The sequence below is a fragment of the Anastrepha obliqua genome, chromosome 6, assembly GCF_027943255.1.
Source record: "Anastrepha obliqua isolate idAnaObli1 chromosome 6, idAnaObli1_1.0, whole genome shotgun sequence".
NCBI lineage: Eukaryota > Metazoa > Arthropoda > Insecta > Diptera > Tephritidae > Anastrepha > Anastrepha obliqua.
The window spans coordinates 25,763,943-25,787,931 of NC_072897.1; the positions used below are offsets into that span (position 1 = coordinate 25,763,943).

At 42.0% G+C, this 23,989-nt stretch overlaps 2 protein-coding genes across 4 annotated transcripts in view; both read left to right on the plus strand.

Annotated features, from left to right (window-relative positions):
* The window catches only part of LOC129249823 (uncharacterized), a 379,233-nt gene that overhangs the window by 237,739 nt on the left and 117,505 nt on the right, over window positions 1-23,989 (plus strand). The window contains exons 13-16 of one of the 3 annotated variants that reach the window (XM_054889489.1): window positions 8,437-8,525; window positions 8,591-8,762; window positions 8,989-9,360; window positions 16,026-16,188. In XM_054889489.1, coding sequence (XP_054745464.1) covers window positions 8,437-8,525; window positions 8,591-8,762; window positions 8,989-9,360; window positions 16,026-16,045 — 653 coding nt within the window. In that variant the 3' untranslated portion in view covers window positions 16,046-16,188. Of the gene's footprint in view, window positions 1-8,436; window positions 8,526-8,590; window positions 8,763-8,988; window positions 9,361-9,465; window positions 10,333-16,025; window positions 16,189-23,989 lie in introns of those variants that run through there. The other 2 variants (XM_054889488.1, XM_054889490.1) reach the window with 2 other exon arrangements.
* LOC129249824 (uncharacterized) lies at window positions 1,163-7,116 on the plus strand. Its single transcript, XM_054889491.1, has 2 exons — window positions 1,163-1,349; window positions 6,343-7,116. Exon 2 carries the CDS (start codon window positions 6,362-6,364, stop codon window positions 7,082-7,084), a length of 723 nt encoding a protein of 240 aa, XP_054745466.1. The 5' UTR covers window positions 1,163-1,349; window positions 6,343-6,361; the 3' UTR covers window positions 7,085-7,116.

The following is a 23,989-nucleotide window of genomic DNA, read 5'->3' on the forward strand; positions in this document are numbered from 1 at the left end:
GTAATCGTTTCATTCGGTTTCAGTAGCTCATAATACACAACACCCAGCTGGTCCCACCAGATACACAGCATAACCTTCAGGCCATGAATATTCTGCGCCGACGTCGATGTTGAAGCATGCCCAGGGTATCCATACGTTGCCCAACGTTTTGGATTGTCGTAATGGACCCACTTTTCATCGCCAGTCACAATTCGATGCAAAAACCCCTTTCTTTTGTGCCGTTGAAGCAGTTGTTCGCATGCCATAAAACGGCGTTCAACGTCTCTTGGCTTCAATTCATACGGCACCCAATGGCCTACCTTTCGGATCATTCCCATGGCTTTTAAACGTTGGGAAATGGTTGTTTGATCAACTCCCAAAGTTTTTGCAACCTCTTCTTGCGTTTGAGCCGGATCTTGATCGAGCAATTCCTCCAATTCGGTATCCATGAACTTTGGCGGCGCACCCTCGCGTTCTTCGTCTTCCAAGCCAAAATCACCACTTTTAAAGCGTGCAAACCACTTCTGGCACGTTCGCTCAGCTAGAGCATGCTCACCATAAACTTCCACCAAGATACGATGACTTTCGGCTGCTTTTTTCTTCATATTAAAAAATTCCCCGCAAAAACACATTATTTGGCACGAAATTCGACATTTTCAAGTGTGGTAAAAATATTGTTGTTTACGCTTCAAATAAAAAACTTATACTGACGTTTGTGCCTTACGACAGTAGCTCTCCAATGAATGTTTGGAAATGTGGATCGATGGAATAATAATCAAGTTACGCCATCTGTTGTAAAACCGCACGAACTTATCGATAGACCTATTAGTAAAAAAATATTGCCTGCGCGGTCCGTTGCAAAACAAAAGTCGTCTCGCAAACAAAAAACCAAAGAAAAATAACAAAACAGACAAACAGACAGCGAAACCAATATATGTACATACATATGTATATGCATATACGAAAACAAGTGCAGTGACGTGGAAAAAGTGCAGTGACAGTGAGGCCCCAAAAAACAAAACAAAAAAAAAAAAGAGAGAAAAATTAAATATCTATCAAAAACGGCTGAAATTATTTGAAAAAAAAAAAAAAAATTGTTTAAAATATAAAAAAAAAAAAAAAATAATAAAATAATTATAGCCAAAAAAGTTAAAAAAAAAAAAACATAGAGAACATATAGAACATCGCCAACGAAGGGGAGTGAAACTACAGCTGCAATATTCATCAGTCACCAATATCCACCGGCCACCTTATATATATACATATCTATCCACCGTTACACCGTTAACATCGAGGGAGGAATGACCTGCAACTGCGTGGCCTGCAAAAGGGAAGTTCAAGCTGGAAACAAACCAGTCCACGATAAACAGGTATTGAGTGCGAAGAATTGAAGCTAGAAATTGGCTTTGTGATTGACCGAATTATTACAGTTGCTAATAATCGTCTCACAGTATAAGGGCTTCAATTGTTGGCATCTCTTGTATCCACTTTTATATGCAAATAAACTTCTATCCGTATATATATACATATCTATATACATATCTATATACATATACATATACTGCCTATGAAGTGAAGGATACAGTGGGACCCGAGGTAGAGGAACTTGTTTGTCGCCAAATAATTTGCGAGTACTATTTTTCGGTTTATTTTCGGGATTTTTTCAAAAAACCAAACGAAATTGCGGTTTGTTAATCAACCACAATATTTTCAAAAAAAAAAAAAATTTTTTTTTTTCGACAATACAAATTTTGTTTGAGCAAAGACTCAATTGTTCGCTGCTTATTTTCGTCTCGTTTTCGTTGGTTCTGGTCAAGTTTGAGCTATTATATAATATATTTCAGTATTATCGCTTTCGTTTTCGTTTTCGTGCTGACAAACTTCCAGAACCGTTTTCATTTTACAAAAGCCACAGGCTAAAGCAGCGAACTTTAATCTCAACATGAGTAAACCAAAGACGGCTATTTCAAGTCTCTCTCCAAGTAAGGAGATGATTGACTTAAAGTCTTTAAAGCGCCAGAGAACTGTTGCAAAAACCAGCATAGTGCGCATAAAAACGGGTCTCCTTGAAAAGACCATGTCGCTAGATCCAATCGAATTGGAGTGCCGACTCGACATATTGAACTCCCACAGTGAAAAACTCATGAAATGTCAGTCGAAAATTGAGGAAATCGACGAAGAAGACATTGCCCGTGGAGAGTTAGAGGACTTAATTGTAGAAACAAAGTCCATTATAAAGTCCATTCTGGCGAGAAATAAATCGTCAATTGCCGACACATCTTTTACTGCACCTCACAGCTCGCGACTACCAAAAATGTCGTTACCTACGTTCAAAGGAGAATATTCCGAGTTTAAAAACTTTATGAGTCTGTTTGAGAGTTTCGTGCATAATGATCCCACAATCCCGGATATTGAAAAATTTAATCATTTAGTATCATGTCTATCCGGTGAAGCCTTAGGCACAGTGAAGTCCTTCCAAATGTCGGAAGAAAATTATCCAAAGGCGTTGGCAAGTTTGAGAAAAGTTTATGACAATAAATGCCTGATATTTTTTAATACAGTGTCTAAACTTTTTGAATTGTCAAAAATCCAAAGGCCTTCTGCGTCGTCTTTGCGATCAATGATTGATACAGTGTCTGCAGTATATGACTCCCTTTTATCGCTGGGTGACGATAAGCTTATTTCAAATGCGATGTTGATTCACATAGTCATGTCGAAGGTTGATTCCACTACTCGGTCAAAGTGGGAGGAGCAACTTGACTATGATAAGCTGCCGCTTTGGGCTGAGTGTGAAGCTATGCTAAACAAGAGATACCAGCATTTATCAGCTGAAGAAGCTTCCTCATCCCAACAAAGGCCAAATAATGAAGATACGCGGCAGAAAACAAAAAATCAACAACTGCGACACTCAAATACAACATTTATCGCGACGAATTCCAAACTGCCAACTTGCCTTCACTGTGGTTCCAAGGACCATTATTTGACAGCTTGTCCAAAATTCCAAGCGCTTACTGCACTTAAAAGATTTGAATTAGCAAAATCGATTTCCCTGTGCATAAATTGCTTGCGCAAGGGACATACGGTCTCAAAGTGCAAAGCAAATCGCTGTGGTGTATGCAACCGTTCGCATCACACCATGTTGCACCAATATCCGATCTCCTTTGAGACCGAGCCGCAACCTTCGACGTCACAGGCCATGCATATTAGCAGCCTGCCTGACCGAGTCATGTTAGCTACAGCCGTAGTTAATGTAAAGGCCAGCTCCGGTGTTTACGTGCAAGCGCGAGCTCTACTTGACTCCGGTTCTCAAGTAAACTTTATGACCGAAGAGCTTATGCAGAAATTGCGAATCCGTAAAGAAAAATTCGCTCTAAATATAGTTGGAATTGGCAATTCAAATAAAAAGGTCCAAGGCAAGCTTAAAACTTATATAAAATCGAGGATCAACAATTTTGAATTTTCGGCGGACTTTTGGGTAATGCGTTCGATATCAGTCAATCATCCAGATCGGACTGTAAACACAAATGGCTGGAAAATCCCACAAAATATTGAACTAGCTGACCCAAGTTTCTACAAGTGTCAGAAAATAGACATACTTTTAGGAGCTGAAATATTCTTTGATCTGTTATCGGTGGGTCAGATCAGAACCAGCCCAAGGCAGCCAACGCTGCAAAAAACTGTGTTAGGCTGGATAATTTCAGGCAAGTATGCCACAAATGATAGCTCCAGTGCCCAAGTAAGTAGCACATTATGTCAATTTGAAGAAAGCGTTGCTAGTATTGATACCACAATCCGAAAATTCTGGGAATTGGAAGAAATACCTGCACAAATAAATTCCACACGACTGACTCCAGAGCAGGCAAAATGTGAGGAATTTTTTTCGAAAACCATACAGGTTTTACCATGTGGAAGGCTTCAAGTCAGACTGCCTTTCAAAACCGACCGTAAATTACTCGGTCATTCGTATGAAACCGCAGCTCGGCGGTTTCAGGCGCTGGAGAGAAGGACGCTGAAAGATCCAGTACTTCGTAAAATGTACCTGGACTTCATGCAAGAGTATCTCGAATTGGGGCATATGAGTCCAACAAATAATCGACTCCCGAGTGAGCCGCACTATTTCATTCCGCACCAGTGTGTGTTAAGACCGCAGAGCACAACTACCAAGTTGCGCGTAGTTTTTGATGCTTCGAGTCGCACATCAACACAAGTTGCGTTGAATGAAACCTTGATGGTCGGACCGATCGTTCAAGAGGAGCTTTTTTCGACCCTCCTTCGCTTCCGATTGCACAAATATGCCATGACTGCTGACATCACGAAGATGTATCGTCAAATATTGGTGCACGAAGACGACAGGAACTTCCAGCTCATAGTGTGGAGACAGGATCCATCGGAGCATTTGCAAATTTTTCGATTAAACACCGTAACATACGGCACAGCGCCTGCACCATTTCTCGCCACACGGTGTCTGCAAATGCTAAGCGACAAAAATAAAGCCAAATATCCACTCGGTTCCAAAGTCATTCGGAATGACTTTTACGTCGACGACCTATTAACAGGATCCGACAGTATAGAAAGCCTCACCCAGATACAAAAGGAAGTAAATATAATTTTAGAATCGGCAGGCCTGAAATTAGCAAAGTGGTTTTCCAATCATACAAGCTCATCGAATAGTGAGAGTCTCCAAAAATTATTGCAGCTCAGCGATACCGACTCCACCAAAACGCTGGGAATCCACTGGCAGCCGAAAGATGACATTTTTCGCTTCATTCTGGAAGATAATTTTAGCGAGCTGCGAGCAACTAAACGTAATATTTTATCCGTTTCCGCTCGCCTCTTTGACCCTCTTGGTCTATTAGCCCCGCTAGTTACCAAAGCTAAAATCTTATTACAAGAGCTTTGGATTCAAAAGCTAGACTGGGATGAGTCGATTCCATTGCGGCTTGACACTAGCTGGCAAAACTTTAAAGCCAATTTGTTGCAGCTTTCATCAATTAGCATTCCTCGGTATGTAAATACAGAGTCGAGTGCCAGCTGCCAAATTCATGGCTTTTCCGACGCTTCAATAAGAGCGTATGGCTGCTGCGTATATATACGTAGCCAATCCGCTAGTGGTACGAAATGCACGCTGCTTACTTCAAAGTCTAGAGTGGCTCCGCTGAAGACTAAATCTCTTCCGCGTTTAGAGCTCTCGGCAGCCCATCTTCTTGCCAAATTATGGTCAAGAATTTCACCAATGTTGAGTCGACCAATAGAACAAACAATTTTCTGGACAGACTCCGAAATAGTTCTGCATTGGATTAAAACGCATCCATCGTCGTTGCAAACTTTCGTCGCAAATAGAGTGTCCGAGATCCAAGAGTGGACCCAGAATGTGTCGTGGCGTCATGTGCCCACAAAACAAAATCCAGCGGATCAAGTGTCTCGGGGTTGTAACGTGGACGAATTGGGTAATTCAATATGGTTTAGTGGTCCACAGTTCCTCCTAGAAGACCCTGCTACATGGCCAAAAAATGTCAACTTCAGTCTCTCTCCAGAACAAGAAGCACTCGAGAAGAAGAAGAACGCAATTACGTTAACCGCAATCAATGCCACAACAAATCCACTTCTCGAAATAATTGATAGGTTCTCATCTCACAGAAAAGTGCTTCAGATTTTCGCTTATATACTCAGATGGCTTCGAAAAATACGAGAGCGAAAAGCAGAATCTGAAATAATACCCACGGCAAAGGAATTACAATTGAGTTTCCTTAAAATTGTCGAAATAATTCAACATTTTGAATTTAGCGATGAAATAAATAAATTATCGAAAAATAACGTACTTCCCTCAAGTTTACAGAAATTAACTCCATTTCTGCATGAACACTCGGAATCATCATTATCGTTTAAATTGATTCGAGTAGGTGGCCGTTTATTAAACGCGCCAATCCCCTATGATGCTAAGTTCCCTTTGCTATTACGCAAAGACTCGCACTTTGTGAAAGCATACATCCGGTTCCTACATTTTCGAAATCACCATGCCGGTCCAAAGGCATTGGTAGCGCTTCTGCGAGAAAAAATATGTCTGGTAAATGCTCGAGAAGCCTGTAGTCGAACTGTAAGAGAATGTATTCACTGTTTTCGTTATAAGCCAAAATTACAAGGTCAGATCATGGGCAATCTACCCGCCGATCGATTACGCGCCCAACGGCCCTTCACAATATGTGGGGTAGATTACTGCGGGCCCATTCAAATAACCTTAAAAATTCGCGGTCGCCCTCCCGTGAAAATGTATATTGCCATTTTCGTGTGTTTCGCTTCAAAGGCAGTTCATCTAGAACTTGTAACTGATTTAACTGCTGATAAATTTATTTTCGCTCTCAAAAGGTTCATTGGGCGCCGAGGGATGCCAGCCAAAATATACTGCGACAACGCGACGAACTTCGTGGGAGCAGAGAGGAAGCTGAGGGAGCTCCGGGAAGCCTTTCTGGCACAGAAAGAGGAGATTCTCCAATACGCCGCCGACGAAGGATTCATCTTCGCCTTCATACCTCCGAGGGCACCCCACTTCGGCGGCCTGTGGGAAGCAGCAGTGAAGTCGGCCAAACATCTGCTGGTGCGCGCCGTAGGCAACGCGCTGTTAACCGCCGAAGAATGCGCAACGCTTCTCGTCGAAGTAGAAGCGGTACTGAATTCCCGACCGCTCGCACCACTCAGCCACGACCCCAACGACGGCGAGGCGCTAACGCCGGCGCATCTTCTAATCGGTTGCCCCTTGCGAGCTTTGCCACCGGAGAAGGTACCCGTCAACCTCAGCCGCTGCTTAGAGAGATGGCAGCTTGTTTGCTCTCTCAAGCAACAAGTTTGGCGCGCGTGGTCGAAGAGCTACCTTCTGGAGCTTCAGCAGCGCAACAAATGGGTGCACCCGCAGCCCAACGTCCAACCAGGCCAACTCGTCGTCGTCCACGAAGACAACGTACCACCGCAGCATTGGGTGCTCGGTCGAGTAACCGCAACCATTCCCGGAGCGGACGGCAAAATTCGAGTCGCAGACATCACTACTAGGTCGGGTGAAGTACGACGCCCTATTCACAAACTCGCCGTGCTGCCGGTGGAAAACAAGAATTGAAGGCTGTTGGATTCCTTCAAGGTGGCCGGTGTTAAGCCAGATTCTGGCAAAATAATAATATAATATAAACTAAATAATATTGAAGTTAAAAAAGTGAAATTGTATTAAAGCCTAATATTAAGTTTATTTTATATTGTTTAAAAATTGTTTATTTATAAGTAGGTATGTAGTACACTTTACTGTTTCTCGCTGTCGCTATTTCTATTTACTTCCGAACATTGACCTTATTCTACAACTATACCTATTTTCCGTTCTTCCTATTTCTATTTACTTAACTGCAAACTCTCTCTAACTCTCCACTTACTGTTCTTCCATTTCCGCTATTTCTCGTATCTTAGTTTTAGGCTTAATATAAGGACAGTACATTGTAATAAACTCCACTATTGAATTTGTAATCGGACGTGCACGGTGTTTTCTTTTTCAATTCGCGGCGTTACAGGCAAAATCATTTTAGTTCGCGCTTCTACCCTTATTAACCTTTTTTAAATAAGTTAAATATTTTCACAAAATAGTGAAGATTTTTCAAGTACCAGTGTACCTCCTGTCTAATAGAAGCGTAACCGTCATAACATAGAAACTATTTGACCAATTCGATTCTAACAAACTACATTGGATGGGCCTATCATATTTATTATACGCAGAATATTCAATAAAATCTATAGTCACCATCATTAGCTATAATGGTTTCACATCTTCGAGTCTTACCTTGTGCTAATTTCTACGCAAATTGTGGAGGTAATCAGATCTAAATCAATCAATCCAGTTGTCGTTTGCAACTATTCGCCCGTGATTCATCTGTGAATATTACATTTGCCCAATTCCATTCTAAATTTGGTTTAACCCATACAATTATTTTTTTAATGTGTGATCGTGAAGCAGCAGATTTTTCAATATGCTCTGGAATTTGAGGTCCTCTGCACGTAAACGTCCTCGAATCGTGGTTTTGGATGGATTAACAGCACTTTTCCTTAAAACTGCTTCAGTTTCACCCAACGATAAGTTCGACTTTGTCATAAACAAATCATTGATCTTCTGATCTTGTTTGGAGAGGTATTTGCTTTTTGGGGCCTCGTAGGGGATGTCGTCAACGGATCTGAAGCATTTAAATCTTTTTTCATAACGAAATTTTAAGTTTGAATTTTGCGTATCATTATAATTGTAATTAAAAAAGAAGCAATTGCAAATGAAGTGAGGGAGAGAAACTATAATCATACTCGTGTTGCAAAGGCTACAACAAAGCTAGATGTGAAATCCTGCATATTTTTTTTTTTACTTTGTAAAATGAAGAATATGCATGCCTCTTATTTTCATAAATATATCGTGTACACAAATATTTTTATTTCATATTTTAGATGCTTCGGTACTAATGCCCATCTCAACTGAGGAGCCAGTTTCCCTAGCTGCAACTCATCCGCACTTGCTACCTACTGTAATACAATCTGTAAGAACTGTTAGGTCATTTCATATTATCGGGTCGGCCTGAATTGGTCTGGTTTTTAACTATAGGATATTAAGCACAACCTAGATTCATTGGTGAATCAGCTGGGAAATTTGCGGCTTAGAACGAATCAACATCAGCGGCTTCTTTTACTAAGACAACGCCAATTGATTGAAGAAGATGAACTACGCCTTAAGCACTATGTTGAGTACGAAAAATTCCAAAAGACATTGCGCCAATGTAAGTATTCAGTGATTTAAAGAATGTTGTAGGTAGAACCGCCGCTATTATTTTTTTTCAAAGCTGTGACATCACACTTTTTAAGATTTCTTTTATACAATACTTAAATTACATCACATTTTACATTCATTAAACGGTGTTTCCACCTTACATCAATATACTAATATTACATTTAGTTATTCTAAATTAACCATTTACTGATTTTGTTTAACTAAATATATTTTAGCTGGGGAAACTCAACATCAGGTATTGTATGTTCAACCTACAACTTCACAACATGCATTTTCCAGTTTGGGATCGGGGAACTTTTTGCCTCAGCTGCATGGTATAAAACCTATTACGAGTCTACAATCCACATATGCAATAGGAATCAATCAAACTCAACCGGTTCAGCAGCAAGTTCTTTCACAACTATCTATGCAGCAACAACAAGCCCAACCACCCCAGGCTATTCAAATGGCTCAATACTCAAATCAAGCAACTGCCAATTCATCAACAACATGCAGTAGTAATAGCCAGGAACAACATGCCCAGCAACACCAAAATATACACAAAATAGTGCCCCATTTCTTGACCAATAGTGGAAATAATATGCAATGTAGGTAACAATTTCCTAGACGGGAATAACATTTTCGAGACCATTAGGTACATTATTAGATTGTTGAAAACATTTTACTTCCTGCATTATAAACAAATCTTCTAGATATCTATTTCAACAACATATCTCTCTCTACGTGTGTGAGGTAAATGCTTTAAACTATATATGCGGCAGTTGCGTAGTGATTTTCTAAAACAGTGTGCTTAAAACGAGATTTCTCCTCTAATCAGCCCAAATTACCTACTCACGTCCATACCTATCAGGATGTCGTAGCCACCCTATGTCTAACTACATATATAGAATAAATTTCTGCCTTCATGCTGTCAAGGCCCACCCATACCAAGCATTGCATCGCATGGCATTACAACTCTACGATCGTAAAGCTAAAATGTCTATGGGCATCGCCGGTAAATTTTACCCGGGTTGAGACTTGAGGACTATCTCAATATTTAATTTAATTTCTCTACGACAGATGGAGTTGTAAGCGAAAAAGTAAACAATTTCAGAACTTCTGAAAAAGCGTGTTATGATTATGGCCAAAAGTATTTGGGAGCATGGGGTGTAAGCTGTGTTTTCGTGCAAACTTGAAAGCATAATATTTAAAGGTATTATTAACTCTATAACATGGTCCATTCGTTGATATCATGATTGTGGTTATAATGTCCGACTCACTCATTTACACTACTTCGAATTTTGCAAAGATTAAGATTAATTAAAGAATATAATCTGTAGATCGCCTAAAAAGTAATTTCTCAACGTCTGATAAAGTTTATCAGAAAAGTTGGCAGCTGTGCCCTATTGACCAACTACTTCTTATGAGCATTTAACAAATTATCAAAGTTGTCCAAAGTTATATGTTTGACCAATTTGATAAGTGAAAGTCACTCAACTGAGTACTGATAAGTAAAATATACCAATTTGATAAGTGAAAGTCACTGAACTGAGTACTGATAAGTAAAATATATAGTATATATAAGTTAACAGCCAAGTCATCGAACTTCCCTCGCAATGAAGTCACCGAGCGACCCGCGCGCAAACAATGTCGTTGAACCCGACCACATATGCAACATAAACAAAGTAATGTGGGTCAAAGCAACGGCCAGTCGTTTCCGTTATGTCGCAAGCGTTGGAGTTCTGACCGAAATGTGCTGAGTCGGTCTTACTGACCACACACAAACCCATGGCATAATCTTTATATATTTATTATGTATTTAAGTTTAGATCCATGTTTTGTGTTTATGTACTTAGCTTTAGTCTTTTATACTCTACTTACTTATAATCAGTTTTGCCAAGACAATGGCGTAATAAAGAACTCATCACTGCTCCATAGAAGAGAGCTGAACCACCATATAACTTCCATAAAAGAAAGCTGAACCACAATATAACCATTGTGTATTAAGGAACTCATCACTGCTCCATAGAAGAAAGCTGAACCACAATATAACCATTGTGTAATAAGGAACTCATCACTGCTCCATAGAAGAAAGCAGAACAACTATATAACTGGCGCCCAACAGAGTTAACTGGAATTAGATAATCTTACGATATCTATTAAGCTAGGAACACCATGGCCCTAAACAAGAACATGTAAGTGACTGTTCAGTAAAAATTAGAAAAAGTATTTACGAAAAACTATTTTAAATAAAAAAAATTGTGAATAAATTGGCAATGCGAAAGTGACCATTACGGTATAGTCGCGAAATTATTGACGTGCAAGTGCAGTTTTTTTGTTGAAAAAAAAAAAAAGAGAAACAAGTTGATATTTTCGCTTCATTGGCTGCTCATGACTTGGGCTTATAGAAATATAAAGATAGAGTACGACAGTGAGGAAGAAACGGTCAATTAGGAATGGAGCCGGCATTACTAAAAGCGTTAGTAGAAGGTGCGGTAAACAGTGCGCTCCTCGAACAAGAGAAGAGACTAAAAGACGAGTTCCGAGCGGAACTTGAAACAGTTAGAGGTCAAGTTAATGCGTTAAGAATAGAGACCCCACAAGTTGAAACATACCAGAGAGTAACAATTGACCCTAGTGTGGGATGTGAGGTGAAGTTAGACATTGTAAAATCAGTGCCTAGCTTCAATGGAAATCATGAGGAATACGTGTCGTGGCGACAGGCGGCTATAGACGCATACGAAATTTTCAAAAGATACGTAGGCAGCGAGGCGCATTACGAGGCTGTGGCCATTTTAAAAAACAAAGTAACTGGTCCAGCTCGTGCCATCCTTACGTCGCACAATACAGTGCTTAATTTTGACGCCATTATCGCTAGGCTCGACTGCTCGTACGCAGACAAAACATCCTTGCGCGTACTTAGGCAGCAACTAGAACTGGTTAGGCAGGGTGACCTAAACTTAATGGAATATTACGATGAGGTAGAAAAGAAGCTCACTCTGGTCACAAATAAAATAATAATGACTCATGACGAGCAAGCTGCGTCCATTCTTTGTGCAGAAATTAGAGACGATGCAGCCGTGAGGCTGAAAATAGCATCGAAAGAAGCGCATTTGCTGCATCTTATGCTAAAGTAATTGAAGAAAGAAACCATAGCGGCGATAATACTAGATTTGGCAATCGTAACCAAACTAGACAAGGCAGGGGCCAGGAAAGAAATCCACATTTTGTGGGAAATCAAGGCCAAAGCAGGGCACAGCAAGCTGACCCTAAAACGCTAGCGAATGACAAAGAGCCACAATCAAAGTATCAGGCTCAACCCATGGACGTTGATCCTTCGATGTCCAAGTTAAGACAACAGACCAATTGGGGAAAGCCACAGGGCTATTCTACACAAGACGGGGCTCGCAAAAGGCATAACACTTCAGAACGCACGTCAGGCTATAGGCGCCAAAAGATTAACAATATTACGCAACGAGCGCCTACCCAAGACGAGAAAGAATACGAAGAAATGGCCGAAACTGCGCGTGCTGAAATAGATGACGAAAGTGGCGAACCCGAGGACAACGATTTATTGTATTTTTTAAGAGGTCGTTCCCGATTGCCGTTCGTTGAGCGTCAATTGGCTGGCAAAACATTAAAGATTCTTATCGACACCGGGGCGGCAAAAAGTTACATTAAACCCGTAAAGGAGTTAAAAAACGTAACACCAGTCGACACCCCTTTTACCGTGAACTCCATTCACGGGTCCAGTAAAATTCAAAAAAAATGTTCAATAGTAATTTTTGGGAAAGTTGCCACGTTTTTCATATTAGATACCCTTGACACCTTTGAAGCTATAATAGGCTTCGATCTGCTCACGCAGGCGGGGGTAACTATTGACCTGATGGAAAACAGCATAAACTACGGTAATACTTCGGAAATACTCAATCACCATCCGTGCGATAACGTGAACTTTACACGTGCCGATGATATCGTAGTCCCAAATTCCGTAAAAGGCGAATTCAAGAAAATGATACTGAAGAGAATTAGTGCATTCGCGACCTCTAACGAGGCACTGCCTTACAATACTTCAGTCGTCGCCAGGATCCGGACTGTAGACAATAAGGAGGTATATTCAAAGCCCTATCCATACCCAGTAGGCGTGTCAGATTTTGTAAACAACGAAGTCGCACAGCTGTTGAAAGATGGCATCATAAGGCCATCAAGATCTGCGTATAATAGCCCAGTCTGGGTTGTTGATAAGAAAGGAATAGATTCCAACGGAAATAAGAATAAACGGCTGGTCATTGACAAAGATCGACTAATAAAAGCTCAGCAAGATCAATTAGCTAGATGCAACCCGAACAGACAGAACAGGATGTTTGATGTAGGAGAAAAAGTTTACCTCAAAAATAACAAAAGATTAGGTAACAAACTATCTCCCTTGTGCACAGAGGGCGCCGTACAAGCAGACCTGGGAACGTCTATACTTGTTAAGGGGAGGGTGGTCCATAAGGACAATGTGAGGTAAACATAGGTCATAACGCATAAGATTTCATACAAGTTCATCGGAGTGACCCTCATACTCTTATCTACAACTCACGCACGCATCACCGATTTCTCGCACGCAAGCTACATTCCGATATTGGACGGAAACGTTTTTGTATGGGAACAACATAGTTACGTGAGACATTCTACAAATTTATCTAATTTCGTGAGCATTATAGATGATACAATTAAATTATCAAAACTTTTCCCTCAGTCACACATGCGAAAATTGTTAGATGTAGATATCGACCATATTCAGAATATTTTATCTAGCTTAACGGTACACCATAGAATGGCCAGAAGTTTAGACTTTCTAGGAACAGCTTTAAAAATCGTTGCAGGTACGCCTGATGCATCAGACTTAGAAAAGATTAAACTTACCGAAGCCGAGCTCATAGAATCAAACAACAGACAAGTAATAGTAATCACTGAAGCACAGAAACAAATTAACCTTTTAACTGATGCAGTAAATAAATTAATTAAAGAAAAAAAAAGGCGAGTTCGTAGACTCTCCTCATTTGTATGAAACTTTACTTGCACGAAATAGAATGTTAACCACTGAAATCCAAAACCTTATGCTCACTATAACGCTCGCCAAATCTAACATCATAAACCCCGCAATTCTCGACCACGAAGATTTAAAATCAATTTTTACCGAACAGCTCGCAGAGGTCCCAATAGTTAGTTTAATGGCAGTATCAAATATAAAAATATTTCAATCAAATAGAGTAATCCACATAATAATTGAATATCCTAATGTTAAGACTATTTGTAAGAAAGTTATGATATATCCTGTTGCCCACAATAACACCATTCTGCAAGTACATGATAACATAGTAGCTGAATGCGACGATGGAGTCCTAGCTGTGACAGAATGCGCTACAACCAACTTTGCGACGTTCTGCAAGAAATCTGCTTACGACACATGCGCCAGCGGACTACATTCCGGAGGCTCAGGTTATGCCACACACAGCCAAGCCACTTGGAACCGATTACCCTATTAGACGAAGGAATAATCGTTGTCAACGAAGTATCAGCAAGAGTAAGAGTAGATGACGGCCCAGTGATGACAATTGAAGGCACGCATCTCATCACATTTGAACGTATTGCGACTATAAACGAGACCACATACATTAACTACAATGGTGTTGTAAACAAGAGTCCAGGCATCGTGGCGTCACCATTGCTGAATATTACAGGACACGACCAAGTGCTCAGCCTACCAATGTTACAAAGGATGAATGAGCACAATCTGCATATAATTCAGAAGTTAAGAGACGATATGTTTTCCGGAGGGACTCCCAGAGTCTGGTTCATGGTTGGTGTAACACTCAGCCTTGCCTTTGGCTGTATTGGCATCATCTATCAATGTTGGTACGGGAGAAGATCTTCCATCAAATTGCAAGAAATGGTAAAGGAGTTAAGTGTCACCGAGGACGGCAACAATCTTAAAGGGGGGCTAGTTAACAGCCAAGTCATCGAACTTCCCTCGCAATGAAGTCACCGAGCGACCCGCGCGCAAACAATGTCGTTGAACCCGACCACATATGCAACATAAACAAAGTAATGTGGGTCAAAGCAACGGCCAGTCGTTTCCGTTATGTCGCAAGCGTTGGAGTTCTGACCGAAATGTGCTGAGTCGGTCTTACTGACCACACACAAACCCATGGCATAATCTTTATATATTTATTATGTATTTAAGTTTAGATCCATGTTTTGTGTTTATGTACTTAGCTTTAGTCTTTTATACTCTACTTACTTATAATCAGTTTTGCCAAGACAATGGCGTAATAAAGAACTCATCACTGCTCCATAGAAGAGAGCTGAACCACCATATAACTTCCATAAAAGAAAGCTGAACCACAATATAACCATTGTGTATTAAGGAACTCATCACTGCTCCATAGAAGAAAGCTGAACCACAATATAACCATTGTGTAATAAGGAACTCATCACTGCTCCATAGAAGAAAGCAGAACAACTATATAACTTATATGTATAACTAAAATTCATTGATAAGCCTCAAAGTGTGAAATTCTAAGCGAAAATCTACTACCTGATAAGCGATAAGTGAAGCAAAACATTTAAATTTATTAGCTTATTAATTGTGGGATTTATTCAATCTTGAAAATTTTGGATGAAATTTACTTAAAGAAAAAAATTTGGGAAAAAATTATACTTTTTTGTCTAAATTTTATTAATTTTTTTAAAACACCATTATTAAAGCTTTCATTGCTATGTTAAGACTTCTAAAGATTTGGTTAAAATGTCTATTTCGCTTTACCCTCCCAGAAATCGTCTCCATCTATCGGGGTGACGCACGGGGAGTGCTTGCAATAGATGGACTTTGGGAACCGATATTTGGATTTTTCTGTTAATACCATTAAATTAAATTATTAGGAAGTACAAATAAATACAGTCTACATAAGTTAACCGCGCAAAGCGGTTGGATGGATTATTATTAAGTACAATATTTGAAAACAAAATTCAGCTGACGTGGAGTTTCTCAACTGTTTTGTAAAATTTTAAAAACTATCGTAACTAATTCGACGTCAGCTACCATACCATACCACTTGAAATATTTTTTTTTAAATTTAATTTTAATTTACAATCTGTTAAATTTAAACAATAAATAATTATTATCAATATTAGATAAACATTAAATTTTGCTTCAGATGGCGTTCAGTTTATGCTAGATTATATTATTTTCTGAAGTGTTAAAATTAATTCTTTTTTATATTAGGTCTCTTTGCCAAGAGTTAGCAAGTGGCGAATAGATGAATCAACTGGTACAAATGAACATATGTCAGCAACGCGGGAAGAGAGCTGCCTTAAATTACATGTGTTGGTAAGGCAGTACTGTATACCAGTCTAATGAGCTATAGCCATCGAGATACATTAGTCGATAACTTCGTTGTTGCTTTCGCATGCAAACTTTTGGTCAAGTTAATCGAGCATAGAGATAGCGAGTGGGGAAATGGTGAATAGGACAGGCCTATTGTGAGTTCTGTTAGAGTTAATAGTTTGCCTACTTTCTCTGATTGTGGTAGTTTGCGCTTTTGTTCACTTTGATGATTTGTTAGTCGTTGTATATGCTTTATGCTGTATTTTCTAATTGTGCCATCTATTATGTTGATATTGAGGTCGCTGTAGATCACGTCGTTTGGTATATACCAGCCTGCTTTTGTTATTGTTCGAAGTATTTGAGATTGAGTCCTTTGAATTATTTTGATATTGTGTTTTTTTTTTTTGCTGTGCCTCAGATTTCTATGCCATATTTCCAAATGGGTGAGATTATTGATTTATATATCACTACTTTGTTGTGAAGGCTAAATTTAGGATTTCTAGCTAACGCCAGTATAGTTGTCAGAACTTAATTTTGATTTAATTTCGTTTATTTTTTATATGGCGTTTCCTATTTAATTTTTCATCTATAATTATACAAAGATACTTTGCACTAAGAAGGATTTTTATTTCAATGTTTTTATTGCCAGTTTATGTTTATTAGTTTATATTATGTTGGGCGGCCGCCGTAGCCGAATGGGTTGGTGCGTGATCACCATTCGGAATTCACTGAGAGGTCGTTGGTTCGAATCTCGGTGAAAGCAAAATTAATAAAAACATTTTTCTAATAGCGGTCGCCCCTCGGCAGGCAATGGCAAACCTCCGAGTGTATTTCTGCCACGAAAAAGCTCCTCATAAAAATATCTGCCGTTCGGAGTCGGCTTGAAACTGTAGGTCCCTTCATTTGTGGAACAACATCAAGACGCACACCACAAATAGGAGGAGGAGCTCGGCCAAACACCTAACAGAAGTGTACGCGCCAATTATTTATTTTTTTTTTTTATGTTTATTAGGTTTTTTACTTGTATATATTACTTGTGCCGTTTTATCTTTGTTGTAATTTATTGTTTGTTGAACATTTTCAGTAGCTTTTTTTCTATTTTACCTGATGTCATTAAGACCATGTCATCCGTGAATTTGGTTATCATGTAATTTTTTGTTGTTGGGATCGGTATATCTGCTGTGAATAATAAGGAACAATAGAGGTCCCAGGATACTGCCTTGAAGTACACCTGCTGTCATTTGTATCATGCGTGAGTATTCGTCTTTAAACTTTATAATCAAATGTCAGAAGCTTTTGCAATATCGAGGTAAACAGCTACGCTGAACCTTTTATTATCCATATCATCTAATATTTGGTTTATAACTTTGTGGACTTGTTGCACAGTTGAATGCTGTCATCTAAATCCAAATTGATGGCTTACGTTAGCCTGGTTGGTATTAAGCCACGCATAGACCTTTTGGTCCCTAGCGATACCAGGTGGCGACCGACCTCTATGAATATTGAAAGTAAACATCATGCAGGATGCCAACGCTTTTAGCGAATCTAAGCAGAGTTGGGAGATCCGCTTTTGAGACGTCCTCCAGACCCTCAAACAGTGGAGCTCCCAGGCATTTTAAGCGCGTTTTTAATAATGTCGGACAAACTCACAGAAGGTGTTCTAAAGTTTCCTCAACATTCTCTCTGTATTTCCTGCATTTGCCTGTGTTAGCAATTCCTATCTGATTCGCATATGCCGCCAATATATTGTAATCTGTTAGCATACCTAGGATAGCTCTGCTGTCTTTTCACGAGAGCGTAAGTGCGAATTGAGTAAATTTTTTGTCGTTAGTTCTACACATAATTTTTACTGTTTGGCAAGTGGTCAGATTAGTGCACCTAGCTTCCACTTTCCTTTTCATGTGGTCGTCCATTTTGTTGTATATTGCGTTTAGCGGTTTTTGTATGTCCTTCTCTTGTTCAAAAGGTAGGTGAATAGCACTTTTAGCTATCACCTCCACTATTTCGTTTCCTACGATGGTTTTGTGCCCAGGTACCTTACTTGACTAGGTACCTACTTTCTATGGCCTCCCTGTTCCGTTGAACATTTTTGGACTTAATACAATATGAGCTTATTGCTGCTTGACTGTCCACATATATATGAATTATTGAGTTCTTTCTTATTCTTGAGCAGGCTAGCTCCGCGGCTTTCTCCTCCTTAAAAACTTCCGCTTGGAAAATACTGCTCTGATCCTGCAGCTTGATTGGCTGTATAATCCCTAGTTTTGAACAATAAATGCCCGCTCTCACTCCGTATACAATTTTAAAGCCGCCATTGTCAATGTGAAAAGTCCTACGGCCGGGCTTCATGCCTTTGTGCCACGGAGTCATGTAGTCTGTGCAACCTCAACTCAATTTTGGTGCCACTCCGTCAAATTTCTTGATCAGTTCATTTGCTACAAGCATATTTGATCACGCTCGTATCGTTCCACTCGGACCTTATGCTAGCTAGTAGCTGCTTTATCCATGGATAAACCGCGGGTTCAACATTAAGTGACTCTATACCGTTTAAAATAGCATCTTTCGTCCCGTTGTTAAAGGCACCTGATATATCCACAAATACTCCTAGCGCATACTCCTTATATTCTAACGCCTTTTCTATGTTTAGTATAGCAAGTGAGCGAAGTGCAGTTTCAGTAGATGTGCCTTTAATGTAAGCGTGCTGAGCCTTGGATAATTCGTCCGGCTCTACTGTTCTCTAACGTTTTCAGGAGAAATTAAGTCAGACTAATGGGCCTGTATTCCTTTGAGTAAAGAAGGTTGATTTTTCCTGCTTTTGGAATAAACACAACTCCCGTTTCTCTCCACATTACAGGAACATAGCCGAACCTCAAGCATCCCCTGAATATCGTTCTTAACCATAGTACTACAAGATGGCTTACCTTTAGAAGCATGGCTGGGAAGATTCCATCCAGTCCTGGCGATTTATATGGGTCGAGACTTTGTATAGCCCATTCTATCTTATTAGTCGGTATTACGTTCGTCTGGATGTCGTGGACAATATCTCTTCTAGGTTCTAGATCTGTAGAGTCCGCATACCTTGGAAAATGTGTGTTAACTAGGTCTTCTAGAGAATCCTCCCAACTGTCAGCCAACCTCCAGTTAACTTTTTGTATTGATCTTTACATAGCCGGATTCTTGGAAAGTAGTTTTCTAAGTCTAGCTTAGTGTCCTCCATATTACTACAGAAGTCTTTCCAGGATTCTCTATTGGCTCTACGTATTTCATTCTTGTATACCTTTAGTAGATTCTTATACTCCTTCCAACAGAACTCATTGTCAGCAACTTTAGCTAACCTATAGAATTCTTGCTCCACTCCCTTTTGCTCCTAATTCATTGTTCCACCAAGGAGGCTTCACCTTGCGAATATTACGAGTTGGGGAGCAGGATCTTTTATAGGATTTAACGAGGATAGTTGCAAACAATTCAACCTCTTTCTCAAATGCAACGTGTGACCTGTGACTTTAGATCGGAGACTATGTTGCCCGATGCTATCCATGGTTCCTGGACTAAAGCTATATCGTAGCCCTCCCTCTATGTTGAGCAGGAGCTCGGCTGAGGCGTTCTTTCTCTTGTGGAGATTTATCTGAAGGACCTTGTGCATCCGGCTTCAGTACCTTCGCGTGGTTGGATACTTCCTCCAGCTCACCCTTCTCCCCTTCCCATTTTTCGTAAATAGGGTTTCCAGTAGATTCATTTCCACTACCTTCCACCGTTTCTGCGACATTCGCCCCAACTATATAGTCACTATAGTCAGTGAGTGCCACTATAAGGTGTTTCTGGAAATTTCACTGGCCGCTGCCGCTGTTTTCGACGTTGTAGATCTTTCATTGTCTCCGTTTTTCGGTTTAGCCATCTCGTGCTTGTGCTTCTGCTTTTTCGTTGGCACTGAGGCCTCGCTATCCGCAGAACGCTGTCTCTTGATGGCTATTTCTTCTTCAACTTTGTTTGCATACTGCGAATTGGAGGCTGCGAACTGTGGTTTTGCTGCGAAGAAGGCCCGGCCATTTTTTATCTCCTCTCTGGCCCAAAACAACTGTTCCTCCTCTTGCTTCGCCAGGTTGGACTTGCTGCCAAATCGGCCACAAACTTTGACCGCGGCCTTGTACCGAGCTTTGGCCTTCAGCTTTTCCTTATCGGGCTTGATCCTTGGCCTGTTCTTGCTATCCGCAGCAGCACCATTGGACCCAGCCGGAGAACGCAGAAGAGCCTTTTCCTCACCCGTATTTGTGCTCCCGACGATTCTTCGTGGACAACGGCACCTAGGCGAGGAAGACTGTTATGCGTGTGTTTGACAGTAGCATCGCCACCACTGTAACCTGCTTCCGTTACAGTAGAAGTTTTGTCGCTTAAGTGAGTGTTCATATTCATCTTTTTCGCACGACCACCTGCTCGACGAGGCGAGCGTAGTGGTTTATGGATATAAAGGGGAATTCGAACGGTCCACCACGGCAGCGCCCCATACCGTGGCAAAGCCACAGTTACTTCCTAAGGCGGCCCGGTGTAAGGAAGGCGCCGTTGAAATACAGCCGGTCTGGTAAACCCCCCGGCTGCAAACCGTCCAATCAGCACGGTGTCGCATAACACAAGGGTTTAGGAATAACAAGAGATCTACGTCGTACGGTGATTTTCACATGGTGATTGGATGGTCACCAAATACACCGTAAAGCGGATGTATGGCTAGCCAGTCCCCATATAGAGCTTCCCTCTTAGTTTGTGTTGTTGTTGTTTTTAACAGCGTAGTTAGCCCTGTCAGTGTAGGTATATCATCTGTCATCTTCGTCTAGCTCATCTAGGGGTAGGCCCAGGAAACATGCTGTTTCGACAGGTTGGGTCCAGAGGGAGAGGGGGGTTAGATGAGTCTGATTGAGGGGGCCTGTGAAGAGGTGGTTAGTGTCGTGCGGGGTCCCTTCACATGCCGGACATGTGTTTGGTATGTCGGGGTCAATTCTGGATAGGTAGGAGTTTAACCTGCTACAATATCCAGAACGTAATTGTGCCAATGTTACACGAGTCTCACGGGGAAGCTGGAGCTCTTCATCTGCAATGGGTGGTGGTTGGACTCCGATTACGGCATTCACAGGACGGGAGTTCATGAAGGTGGTAACGGTCTCCCGGTGAATGTCGTTTATTGACTGTCTGAATACTGTCCTGTCCAGTAGGTCTCGGTTAGTTTTGTCCTGGAGTTCGTCAGCGTAGTCGAGGAGATGTCTCCTGACGTGTCTGGGAGGCGGCTCGGGCTCAAGCAGGTGTCTGCAGGGGTGAAACCTGCGGTAACACCCCAGCAGGAACTGCTTGCTGAGCAATTTGTTGTGCTCCGCAACTGGGAGCATTTGTGCCTCGTTGTGCAGGTGTTGTATGGGCGACATCAGGAGGCACCCGGTCGCTGTCCGAATGGCGGTATTCTGACATGTCTGCAGCTTTGTCCACTGCGAATCACTAGTACCAGGCGACCAGACAGGCGCAGCATAGTTTAGAACCGGCCGGCCAATTGCCTTAAATGTCGAAAGCAACAGTTCTTTGTCCTTGCCCCAAGTGCTGCCGGCCAGCGATTTGAGGACCTTGTTGCGATTTTGGACCTTAGTGGCAATTGCGGTTGTATGCGCAGAGAAGGAGAGCAAGCTGTCGAAGGTTACACCCAAAATTTTGGGGTTATTCACAGTCGGAATTGGTGTGTCATCGACTTTTACCTTAAGGGACAGCTTGACCTCCTTTGTCCAGGTGGTGAAAAGGGTCGCCGTGGACTTGGTGGGGGAAAGTTGGAGATTCCTCGCAGTGAAAAAGCGAGAAAGGTCGGTGAGGTAGTTGTTCACTTTGGAACACAGGCCATCGATGTCATTGCCCGACGCCATTATCGTGCAATCGTCAGCGTATGAGATCAGGGAAACTCCCGCTGGTGGTTGGGGGAGCTTCGAGATGTAGAAGTTAAAAAGCAAGGGTGAAAGGACACCACCCTGCGGTACGCCTTGCTTAATCTTCCTCTGCTTTGACATTTGATCTCGAAAAATCACTGACGAGTGTCGACCGCTCAGGTAGTTCGCGGACCACCTCTTCAGCCCTGGCGGGAGTGTCGACTGATAAATATCATCTAGTAGCGTGGAATGGCTGACTGTATCGAAAGCCTTCTTTAGGTCCAACGCTACTAGGACAGTCCTCTCGCAGGGGCGGTTTTGGTTAAGCCCGCGATTTATCTGGGCGTTTATGGCGGTGAGTGCCGTGGTGGTGCTGTGCACTCGTCGGAATCCGTGCTGATGTGGGGCTGGGGCCAGGTGTGTCGTGAAGAGTGGGAGTAGGAGGGCCTCAAGTGTCTTCACTACTGGGGAAAGGAGAGTTATCGGCCGATAAGACTCCCCTTGGTTGGCGGATTTCCCAGGTTTCAATAGTGGGACCACTCTCCCTGATTTCCACTTGTCAGGGATGATGAGAGTGGCCAGAGACAAATTGAAGACCCTTGTGAGATATCCTACTCCCAGGGGTCCCAGATGCTTCAGCATCAGCGCGTTAAGTCCGTCAGGGCCAATGGCTTTCGATGTCTTCGTTTTGTTGATGGCCCCCTGAACCTCATCACCGGAGAAGGTAAGTGGCGCACTGTCGTTCGTCAGTTTGTGCAGCCTTCTGGTAGCACGACGTTTGGTTCTGTCGGCCGGAGGATGCAGTGTGAACAGCCGGCTAAAATAGCTCGCGCATCGCTTCGGGTCCGACGAAGTACAACCGTTGAAGGTGATTGCCACCTTGTCGTTGTGTTTCGTCGGGTTCGACAGGGACCTAACGGTGGACCAGAGCTTACCCACTCCGGAGGTGAGGTTACAAGTCTTCAGGTGCTCAACCCATTTAGTCCGCTTGTGTTGATTTACCAGTTGCCGGATCTCCAAATTAAGATCCCTTATGCGGGGATCCCCGGGATCGGCCTGGCGTAGGTGGTCACGCTCGGTTGCTAAACTGGCTGCTTCTGCTAGGAAATGAGGACGTATGTCCTTATAACATCCAGCTGGGATGAAGCGAGCCGCAGCAGCTGTGAGCACCTTGCGGAATGCGCGTTCGCCAACGCGCACATCAGTGGGGATGGGAAGAGCGGCGAAGGTGTCCTCGGTGAATTCCGTGAAGCCGGCCCAATTAGCTTTTTTAAAGTTAAAATAGGACCGGTGATTCGCGGAAACGAAGTCGGCAGGTCTCTCGATCGAGACGATAATGGGCAAGTGGTCTGATGCAAGCGATAGCATAGGTCGCCACGTTATGCTATTTATCAGACCAGCGCTAGCAATTGTTAGGTCAGGCGAGCTGCTGCAATTGCCCACTACCCTGGTGGGGGCGTCGTCGTTTACTGTGCTGAATGTCGAGTCGTCTATCTGCTCTGCCAGTTGTTGTCCCCTACGATCATTTGGCAGGCTTGAATGCCAAAGATCGTGATGCGCATTGAAGTCACCTACAACCAATCGGTTTTCACCTCTGAGGAGCGCACCTATATCAGGGTGATATCCAGCCGGGCAGCAGGTGACAGGGGGTATATATATATTAAATATTTCGAGCTCGGAATCGCCTGACCGGACAGCTATGCCTTGACATTCTAAGGTGCTGTCCCTGCGGTCGATTCCTTCATCGATAAGACGATACTGCACAGTGTGGTGGACTATAAACGCTAGGCCACCACCATTGTCTCGCTCGCGATCACGTCTGTGCACGTTGTAGCCATCCCTGGTGATCAGAGATGACCTAGCGTGCAACTTTGTTTCTTGGACCGCAGCTATCTTGATACTGTGCCGGCTCATAAAGTCGACTATCTCGTCGACCTTACTCGTAAGTCCGTTGCAGTTTAGCTGGAGAAG

What these genes read in the sequence shown, in the direction of transcription:
- LOC129249824 (XM_054889491.1), top strand. Translation starts at nt 6,362, where the DNA reads ATGCCAGCCAAAATATACTGCGACAACGCGACGAACTTCGTGGGAGCA.